We start from the raw sequence: 10758 nt of genomic DNA, 5'->3' as shown, positions 1-10758 counted from the left end.
AACCCAAACTGGACCATGGACTGCGAACAAACAGGCAGTGGGCCGCATGCGGCCCCATGGGCCACATGTTGAGTAGCCCTGTTCTAACTGCTACTACATGGGACAGTGAACCACACCCAGAAGGCATGTGGATTACACTTGCTCACACTGACCTGAATTTAGGCCATAGCTAGATGTCAATGTAGAAGGTATAGCTTCATAAGCAAAAATTTACTCCTCCTCCTACATATGCCTATAACTATCCAGTAATGGCTATATAGCACATCTATTGTTTAAGTAGTGCTGTTATATTGCACCTGTGGGCTTGTTTTTAAGTAAATCTTTCTTTTTGGAAAGCCAGGAGTTACAAGTTTCTACATGTGCAATTGGAAGAAAAATCAATCAACTGGGTGTAAAATCAGTCATCAACATCTCCATTCTGGGAAACTAGAAGGTCCAAATTCTGTTCAACAGCAAGAATCTAACTCCCATTGAATAGCTGAAGTAACATGTGTCAGCCTAAAAGCTCAATCAAGTCTTCCTGTCTAGACTGAGACTAAATAAACATTACTCGATGCACAATAGGCAATAAGAGCAAAAAACTGCATCAGAAGATTCAGATTAGGTTTCAGACAAAAGCTGGCTGACACTACAAGTCTCTGGAGACATTAAGTAAGGTCCAGTCTAATTCCCATTCATGAATTTTAATTGCATATATAATTTGTCCTGTCTGCATTTTGTTTTAACAGACTTTCCATACTCTGCTGTCAACTGGATTGGTCAACACATAGGATATAAGTGTGTTTATACTTGACTTTCCATATAGATATCACTGTTCTAATTATTCAGTAAAATAACAGACTGGATTACTGGTTGCTATGTTAAACAATCGTTAATGGATCACATTCTGTTCTTACATACCTCATGTGCAACCATAGCAAAGGCAGTAACAAGTCAAGCCTCAAGATGACAGGCACAAATAGATCTGACGTTTAAATGAACCCAGAAAACATATAGCTTGTACTACCCTCATTGAATGTCATCCTACTAGACATTCAGCCTCCTGTGCTAGTCTTTTTGCCTTACATTGACAAATCATGATCTGAGCTTTTAATTGCTCCATTGTTGTAATAGATGATACTGATATTTTTATCTAGATCGGATTGTTAAGAAGCAGGTCAAATCTAGTGTGGTCCCTCAGCCATATTGGAGTACTTAGTGAAATGTACAGAACCTAAGATATGATGAAGTCAGATACTACATATGCAGCATAATTTAAGACACCAACTTCAATATGGCAAATTTGACATATAAAAGTTGGTGGTTAAAAATGTTAGCTGCATTGTTAATTTTGACAGAGTCAGCCAAGAAGTGCGTACTGAAGTTTTATGCTCAAGTAGCATGTACCTCCTACAACTTTGTTAGGCACTTAAAAGGGTTTTTGTTTTTTTTTTTAAAAGTTAAAAATAGCCATTCAAGCATGATGCAAGAGAAATAAGTCTAGTCACATCTGAAAAAGCTAAGTGACATACATGGGCAAGACATTCTAGTATTTGAGTTCAGGGAATAATTCAAGCCTTCTTCCCTCAATACTAAGAGTCTTCAGCCATTATGAATGAAGGGAAATTTACACACAATGAACTCTAATGACTTTAAAGAGCAATGTACAATTCCACTGAGCACCCTTCAGAGGAAGATTTGTTCTAATTAATGGCAAGAATTCATTTAAATTCCTGGCATGATGCCTTTTGAAGACTCATTTCATTCCTGTTTTAGTTATACTACTAATGTAGAAATATAGCCAAGATTTGCACTGATATTTTGCAACTCCATCAATGTAGCTTCCAGTTATACCTGACGTCTGCTGAAGAGTGGCACTAAAATTTACCATTTGACAGAAAGTGTAAGTATACAATCATTTTCTTTATTTGGATGAATAGTTTGCCAATTTCATGCTCACTGTTATGGCTTAGTTTTCAGCTTTTGAGACAATTAAGGCTCAAGTTGGTTTATTTTTCCTGGGTAAATAAACAACGCAGCAAGCTTGTTTTATTGATGCAGAGCAGAGATCCTAAATTGCATGTTAAAGAAATGGGTAGAAATTTTTTTTTTTTCCATTCTCTTTATTGCCAACAAATTTATATTTAAAATAACGAGGTCCAAAAAATGTTGTGTAATAAATACTTCACTTTAGGCTGTAATAAATAAAAAATTATTAACAAGGAATGCACTTTGCCAGCCACGAGTGTGGCTAGTTCTTGAAAAATAAGGAAGAAGTTATGGCCATAGTTCACAGTTTAAGCAGCCAAAACCTGCTCATTACAGCTATTCCACAACATGGAGCTCTCCCTACCCTCCCTTTCAAGATGCATATTCACAGTTTGAAGTCCTCCATCAAAACTGCTCCCTACAGAACTAGAAGTCATTCTGCTGAACTTTAGTCAAGCCTTTAAACATGTGTGAAGCAAGAAAGCTACACTCCAAAGAACTCCTTGTCACACTGTTTCTTTAGTCCAACAAAGTAGAATTAGGTCTCAGTCTGGTCCCAGCCCAGCACACTAAGAATAATTTCGTACCACCACTCATCCATCAATCAACATACTAGTCGCTCCATAGCCTCCACTGTAGATTTCACAGTGAAAAGAGTCCTTTGGGTTTAAGAGTCAATCATTTAGTTACATCTTTGTAGCAACATATTCAATGCATATTCCATTCTGTGCTTTAGTTCCAACGAACATCCTGACATGAGAAGTGTTGTCAGACGAAATGTTGTTGATATCCTATCTTCATTGATATAGGTAAGGAGATACTCCTCACTTTGGTTGCAGATGATTATTTTTGTGTGATCATGGTAAAAGTTCACCTGCAAAAAAGATAAGTATTAGATATTGACAGAAAAAAGTCTTTAGATGCAGACATCTAAAGAAGTCACAGGCTTCTCTGTACTAGAGTATAACAGGAACCCATTCATGCAGTACCATCTGAAGAATGTTTACCTGAAGCGTGCCATCATTGAAGAGCATCATTAATGCTTTATCAGACTTTAGCCACTGTAAGAGGTAAAGCCTGGGTCTGCGAACATCAGTTACACTGGGCAGATCCCCTCCCTAGAATAAAACAGAGCACAAAGCCACCTGTCAGCTCATGTATACTGCAAGTTTATTACTTTCTGTGACCTTTCAGAGTTGGAGTTGCACTTACATCCATGAGGTTCTCCTCCATGTAGTGAGAGAAGTATTTCAGAACAGTTACTTGGCTGATAAATTGTTCAGGGGCATCTGTAGCTGGAAAGACTGAGCACTGGCCTAGCTCAGCATAGTAGTGAACAGTTCTGCAGGACAAGGGGAAAAAAACCAAACTTATAGGTATGTTCAAGCATAACATTTAAGGCACACAGTCTAATGAACTGTCAATTTCCAATCATTTGAAGGTATTTACTTTTTGTCTGGTAGGAGGCTCATGTGTGCTCCATTGTTGAAGAGAACACCAACAGTGTGGTCTGACAGCTGGTAACCGAAGCCATATTTGTTAGAGTAGTCAACCCATTTTGTAACCCATTGGAAAGAGGCTGTAAGTTGTTCCTTGGGAATACTATCTGCTTCTGGCATGTTCTCAAGACATCCTCGCAGTACCCTTGCAACTGTATCAGCAACACTTCCCATGGTACTGTCTTCCAAACCTTGAAAAAAGAGCAGAACAGGTACATTATACAGATGGTGGGTGGGTTGCCAAACCCTGAACTACCTACACCTCAGTCTAAATCAATCTAGCCTTAGCCTCATAAGTTGTAGCTTTTTTCAGAGTGAAGAATTGCAACCAACAAAGAATGGAAAGGCTGAAATCCACTGTTTTGTCTGAGGTTTGTTTTTACTATTATGCATGTATGATGTGACAGAAAAAAAACTAACTCCATTAACATTGTACTTACATTCACTGCTACTGCTGCAGCTTCCTAAAGTTCCTCTAACTATCATTCGAATGGCATCTCCAACCTGTTTAGTCTCTGCTAGAGTTCCAGGTTTGGCTGCTGTAATGTTAGGAGGCTGGGTATCCTACAACAAGAAATCATGCATTTAAGAATCAATAAGTTAGTTCTGAGGGCTTTCGTATGGCTCATTTTGTTCCCAGAATCAATTGTCAGCTAAATAATTTTAGGAGATCTGGTGTCTGTTCCTAATAATTATGAGGAGACATTATCAGGACAAGAATATAAGTTTGCTAACAGTTTAATTAACATGTTTATGCTGCTTAGGTCTTGCAATTCTCAAAACCTGGACAATGTAGCAAAACTGGTTATTCTTGTTCTCATGAACCCACAAAATGCTGCAGCATTTGGGTTGCACACACTGCATGTGAGCATTACAACCCCAGTCATTTCACTGATATTCTATGAAGACTTATTTTTGTAATAACCAAATCCTTATATTTGGTGTATTGGGAAAAATGCCTGGTAGCATCCCCTTAAAAACTGTGCCAAATGATGCACAGGAAGATGCATTCTAGAGGATTTGAGTAAATTCTGAAGATGTAGGGAGACACTGTACAAGTACTAAAGCCAACTCCACACCAATGTTGCAAGACACACCTAAGCCCTCTTAGGGTTACTATGATATAATTTAAGCATGCCTAGGCAATATCAATCTCAATTATGAATGCATGGCAAGTAGTTAGTTATTACTACCCCATCCCACTGTAGTTCAGTTTGACTATACCTCATCAGTCCTATGTCTGTGCGGCTGTTGGGTTATTGATATCTTTTTCAAATCATGTCTAAGTTTGTAGATTTCTTCATCTTCTTTAGCTAGTCGATCTGTAATTTAAAAAGCCAAACATCATCACCATATCCAAAATTGTTTACAATATCTAATACTATAAATATCCTACAACATTAGTTGCAAGCAAGGATGGAATGTGTAAAAAACTCATTCTCCGTCTTGCAGTGTACTCATGGCAATCATTAAGTATAATGGCATTTCTGCCTTGAGACTAAGAGTGTAGTTAAATAGAAACTGTAGGTTTGGGACCAATAAAAAGCTTGCTGGTACATTACATGAAATGTTCCTTATACAAGTTGAAGTTATAGACTACAGGCTACATCTGCTTACACCTACTAGTAAGTAGCTCAATATGAATACAACCATGACAAGACAGCTCATTAATGTAAATTTACAACTTGCAATATCATAACTTGGGTAAATACATATGCTTTTTTTACATTTGTAGCTGTATCACCAGCTGACGTTTAATAAGCTATATACATAAGTATAATTTTACTGTACTTACTATGTGTATCAAAGTATCTTGCTTTTTCCTTTTTACCACCAAACAGAGCAGCAGCTGCCTTTTTGAAAAAACTCTTAGCTGGACTTGACAAGTGGAAGTCAGGAACAGTGTGACAACAGCTAGAAGAGAGTCTATCTGGTGTAAAGCCCTGTGGAAATTAAATATAAGTCAATAATTTGAAGACTGAGCTGCACTTAGAATAATAGAATGTTTAGGACAAAAAAGTCACAGTACAAACCTGTAAAAAGAAGTCATGTCGAATTATATCATCTAAACTGGGCCGGTCCTCGGGATTCTTTGACAACATGCTAGCTATTAAGTGCTTCGCAGGTGCTAACAGAGATGATGGCAGAGTATATCTTGCTTCCCTTATACATCTGTAGGTTTCTTTAAGGTTCGTAGTCTCAAATGGAGGTCTTCCTAACAACATTGTGTACCTGTTTAAGAGGAGTAAGAGGCACTCAGTACTTAAGTAAATGCAACGCTTCAAAATCTTTTAAAAAAAGATTAAAATTAACCCATTTCATAGGCAAGAAGGTTGCTCTGATAATTCATATATGACGTTGGTAGGTTACCCAGACTTCAGGTATTGTGTTAACCCAGTCATTGCCTCCACTTTTGAACCCTAAAGCCATTTCAAGGTTATCAAGATAGCTTAGAGTCTTTGAAGTGATACTTACATTACACAGCCTAAGGCCCATATGTCAGATTCACAGCCATGTCCTTGTTTGTTCAGGACTTCTGGAGAGAGGTAATTTGGTGTGCCACAGATTGTTCTGCAAACCAAAAAGATCAGTAATCAGATATCAATCCAGAGAAGAAATTGGGCAGGAGATTAGAAACCCTCAAGAAACAGCGTGAATCATGTTTGCACTGTTAACATTCCTATTTAGTATCTTCAGTATTCCAGGATATGCCATACTGAACACCTTGCTGCAACACTTAGTCAGACATCCTGCCTCTGGCATTGGCCATCCTCTAAGTGTCCAGAGACAAAAGCCACCCTGCACATATTACAGTACTTTTATATGAAGAAAAGTTCTGACCCCTGCAGCAGTAAGCTAGTCTTAATGTTCCTCTAATTTTTAAGGTCTTGCTCAGAATTAATGCTGTACCTTAGACATTCTTTAGACTCTTACCTCCTTCTGTGTTCCAGTGGTTCCAACCTTGCTGCCAAACCAAAGTCTCCTACTTTTAGTTCCATGGCTTCATTAATGAAGAAATTACCTAGACAAAAAAAGGGAAAATGAATTCCTTCATTGCAAGATAGGGATGCATTAGCCACTAGAGCTGAGTCACACTAATAGAAGCCAGCAAACAGCCAAGCTTTTTTTAAAATGAATACTTAATATCATTACTTAAGTGCTCCAGGCTTCCATTGTAGAAAAAGACTGAAGGGATTCTATCAATTGAGCTGTCAGTATGCTAAGTGCCCAGTGCTGGAAACAGTGCAATTTGCAATCAATGAGAAAAATGACTTACCTAGTTTAAGGTCTCTGTGCAAGATTTCCTGTTCATGAAGATATTTTAGTCCAGACACTATCTGCCTGAGGTAGTATCGCACTTCTGGTTCTGTCAATACCTTCCTTGCTTTCAAGATATGAGCCATAGACTGCAAAAAACAAAACACAAAGAGGTGAATTAAAGGTCTCAAGTAGGTTTCACTTTATAGAGAAATGACCACCTAAAAAAAAAAAGCTATCAGAAATACCTTTCACATATTATACATTTACATTAGCTGCAGTTCCCAGGTAAGTGAATACTGGATTTCTCCCAGTTGATGCTCACCCTTCTACTGCAGTACTCCAGAAGAATGTAAATATTTTCTTTGTCTTCAAAGTAGTGGTAAAACTGCACAACATGCCTGTGATTAAGCATTCTGTGAAGCTCAATCTCTTTATCAATCTAAAGAACAAGACATAAGAAAAACATATTAGTCTTATAGCTCTGGCTGAGGAGTCTGCTAACACCAGCAGGCATTTCTAAACAGGGGAAAGGCCATGCCGCACACAAAGAGATTTTTTTAAGAAAGAGTCACTCATGCACACACCTTTTCCCTTTGATGAGGTTTAGCCACTCTGGTGTGAGGAATAATTTTTGCAGCATAGACTTTGTTGGTCGTTAAATCTGTCATCTCATAACATTTGGCAAATCCACCCTAAAGAGACATACCAAAAAAGGCAATTAAACATGGTATGAAAGGTTCCACATTTAATCAGTCATCTACTGGGTGCATGATTCAAGAGGCTCGAAAGAATAGAGAGTCTTTGTGATTGCCTCCGCCTTGGGCATTTCTGTAGCAGGCAGACCCCACCTCGCTGTGTAGGGGAAGGGGGAGAGGAGAGAAACCTAAACCATTTTTACAGACACGGCTGAGGGAACACACACTTTTAGGGTGGGAGGAAGGGCCGATCCAGTGGTGGGGCAGAGAGGGCTGTGAACACAGTATGCTCCACGCGGCGCGTTTACACAGACAAGGAGATCCGATCCACGTTCAGACGGGGCGGCACAGGTCCACCGCGCTCATCAGCGAGCGAGTCCAGCCAGGCACACCGGAGGGCCTGGGGCTGCCGAAGGGACATGCAGCAGGTAGCCACGCGAACGGCCCCCGGCGCAAGGGGCGGGGAAGGACACTCCTGCCCGGCTGGAGGAAGGACCATGCCGCGCGAAGGGAGCAGGGAGAAGCCCGGGCTGCTCCCCGGGGCGAGCCATGCGAGTCGCTTCCAGGAGCCCCCTGGGCGGCGGAGGAGGCGCCGGGTCCTTTACCTTGCCGAGCACCTTGCCGCGGCAGTAGCGCTTGCCCGAGCCGGGGTCGGTGATAATCCGGGAGACCTCGGGGGCAGCCTGCGAGTGATGGTGCTGAGGCTGCTCCTCCGGCGCTTTCTTGCGCCGGGCCTCCCCACCGCAGGCCCTGCCCAGCGCCGGCTCGCCCCCCTTGGGGCCGCCGCTGCTGCTGCCGCCGCCCGGCTGGTGAGCGATAGTCCGCAGTAAATCCATCTCCGCTCGGTCGGTCAATCAGCCCCACTGCGCGGAGCGCCGGCCCGACTGGCCCCTTATATCGCAGGAGGCGGCGGCCCCGCCCCGAACCTCTCGACGTCACAAGGCACCGCCTTCTAGCCCGCCCCAGCGTCATCTGCTGTACCCGCGCGCTCTGGCTCCCTGCGCGGAGCTGCCCGCCTGGGGCTGCCGGGTCGCTGCTGGCAGGGCTCTGCCGCGGGGTGTCACTAGCGGCCCCAGATCGCCCTTCTCCCGCGGGGGCGGGCCCCGTCCCTCAGGAGCGTGCACTGGGGGCAGGGACAGGGGCTCACTCCAGGACCGGTGGGGGCGCGATTCCCCAAGCGATGCAGACTCCGCAGCCCGGGGCCTGGAGCCGGCGGGTGCAGGGCTAGCGGGGGAAGCGAGCCCGGGTAGTACCTCTACCGTGGCTCAGGCGCCTTCCGTGGTGGACTGATAAAGTTGCGCATCCCCGGCCCAGCAGAGAAGCGCGGAGTCAGTAGACCAGTAGGGGACGTGTGTCCCGCAGGGGCGCAGGGACAGAAACTGCGTCCACCGGGTTGAACACGCCCAAGGGCAGTTCCCGGGTTGATTTTTTCCCATCTAACGCCTGTTGGTCTGAATAGGTCGTGAGGGCAATGCTCACAGGGGTAAGGTCACATGCCCCGGCTGCACCCCAACCAGCCAGTTGCAGACACATCTCCTTACACCCCCCCCCCCCCCACTCTCCTCTGCTCTCAAGGGCAAGGACAAGAGCCCTTGTCACTTCCCCAACTCTTCCTCTTGAGGGAATGGGACCCAGTTGGGGCTAGGAAGCATGCCATGTGAAACACCTATGACAAGACCAAACTACTTGGAAAACAGATTTTTCTTTGAACATAACAGTGGGTTCAGTTTTATTAAAATGTCACAAGGATGCACACACTTTAGGGGAAAAAAGCCAAATCAGGTCCCTTCCTAAGCCAAAAAAAGGGGGGGCATATGTAAAATGAAGATCGCTTTGGCTGAAACCATGAATAAAATGAAATTTGACTGAAGGAGGGGGGATACCACACAAAAAGAAACAAACGTTTTCAAGGAAAATTCAACATTTTTCTGAATATCTCAGGACCAGAAAGAGACACATTTGTTGCCTTTGATCCATATCTTACTGAGAAATGTTCTCCATTTAGTCCATTGGCTACTGAAGCAGTGTTCATCAGTGATGAAACAAGTCTCTGTGAAGGACCTAGCCTGCCAATTAATAATCACGCCTTGGATTGACCTCATTGGGTACAATGTTGTATTAATCTGCTGCAGGTCTGAGATGGGAGAAAACAGTTTCTCCTTTCCCAGGGCAGAGCAAAAGGAAACCCAGAGCGACACCTAGCGGAAAATGTAATCAGCACAAAGGGCTGGGGGGGGGGGGGGAGGGGGGAATTAATGGTAACTAGCCTATCACTGCAGTTCTGCAAAATTCAGTTTGAAGGCCTTTGACTACAATGGAAAATTTCAGTTGGATATTCTTCAGTTGGTGTCGAAAATATGTTGTGCAGTGTTACCTGCATTATTAAGTAGCTACCACATGTCTCTCTAGTTATTCTAGTTAGGCATGTGGATTAGAAACTGATTTACTAGATCTTTTGGTAGTTTATATAGCTGTGTGTATATATTCATGTCTTAGGACTGTGAATTGGTAAATCTAAGAATACTAGAGAGGCACATTTTAAATATTGAAATGAATAAAGTGCTTTGTGTTGCCTCATTGGAATGAAACGTGATACATATATGTATAATTACACTATTTCCTCAGTGGATCATACTTATTTTAGATTTTTTTATTATAGTTTGAGGATATTTTCTCTGTCCTTACTGGTGATAGATCTTGTCAGTCATGTAACCTACAACATCAGTTTTCAGAGCATATAATTACATAAGTGGTTTGTGTGTCAATTCTTGAGCCTCTCCCTTTCACACATTTAACTAGAGCACACAGCAACAAAATGTTTGTTTTCTAATGCTCCACCATGTGGATAATAGAAAAAATGCAACAGGAAAACATTTAAGAAGCCGTATGTGTTTATTGTGTTTTACTATGGAAAAACATTGATTTTTATCTCAAATATTTTTAGGTGAGCATATAGGAATGAAGTCAATGTTATTTAGTAGTTAGATTGACAGGCAAACAGTTCAGAGAGCAGGGCTTTGTTCACTTTTATAACTGATGTGGTGATGTATGACCTTGAGCACCTCGCTTAGATCTGTCAGGGGCTTAGTTCCCCAGTCTGTTTCCCTTATAACTCAAATACTTTAATTTCCCCCCCATCTGATGCTGGAAGTTTGAATTATACTCTAAAGAACAAATGACTCTCCCAAACTTTGTAAACTGCTTGGTACACCTCTGGTGAAAAATACTAAATAAATGTAAAATATTGTAGACTACAGCCCGCTCCTGGTCAGAATCAGAACTACTCATGCTAATGAATTAATTTTAAAATATCATAAGCTGGACCCCATTAACAG

At 42.1% G+C, this 10758-nt stretch overlaps 1 protein-coding gene across 1 annotated transcript; it reads right to left on the bottom strand.

The window, feature by feature from the left end:
• Positions 1-439: 439 nt before the first annotated feature.
• On the bottom strand, positions 440-8302 carry PLK2 (polo like kinase 2). The gene is made up of 14 exons (XM_014579979.3): positions 8029-8302; positions 7313-7420; positions 7051-7167; positions 6745-6874; positions 6402-6489; positions 5943-6038; positions 5501-5699; positions 5263-5410; positions 4692-4789; positions 3908-4031; positions 3418-3658; positions 3181-3310; positions 2976-3086; positions 440-2842 (listed from the first exon to the last, which is right to left on the bottom strand). Exons 1-14 carry the CDS (start codon positions 8257-8259, stop codon positions 2651-2653), a joined length of 2013 nt encoding a protein of 670 aa, XP_014435465.3. The 5' UTR covers positions 8260-8302; the 3' UTR covers positions 440-2650.
• Between the last annotated feature and the right edge of the window lie 2456 nt (positions 8303-10758).

This window comes from Pelodiscus sinensis, chromosome 6 (genome assembly GCF_049634645.1).
Source record: "Pelodiscus sinensis isolate JC-2024 chromosome 6, ASM4963464v1, whole genome shotgun sequence".
NCBI lineage: Eukaryota > Metazoa > Chordata > Testudines > Trionychidae > Pelodiscus > Pelodiscus sinensis.
This window is presented reverse-complemented; position numbering and strand designations above follow the sequence as displayed.

Bases quoted from the DNA above. Each gene is read 5' to 3' on its own strand.
- PLK2 (XM_014579979.3), bottom strand. From the start codon at position 8,259: ATGGATTTACTGCGGACTATCGCTCACCAGCCGGGCGGCGGCAGCAGC. The intron at 7,421-8,028 runs GTAAAGGACCCG...ATGTCTCTTTAG, and splicing joins GCGGCAAGGTGCTCGGCAAG to GGTGGATTTGCCAAATGTTA. The intron at 7,168-7,312 runs GTGTGTGCATGA...CTTGTTCTTTAG, and splicing joins AACCTCATCAAAGGGAAAAG to ATTGATAAAGAGATTGAGCT.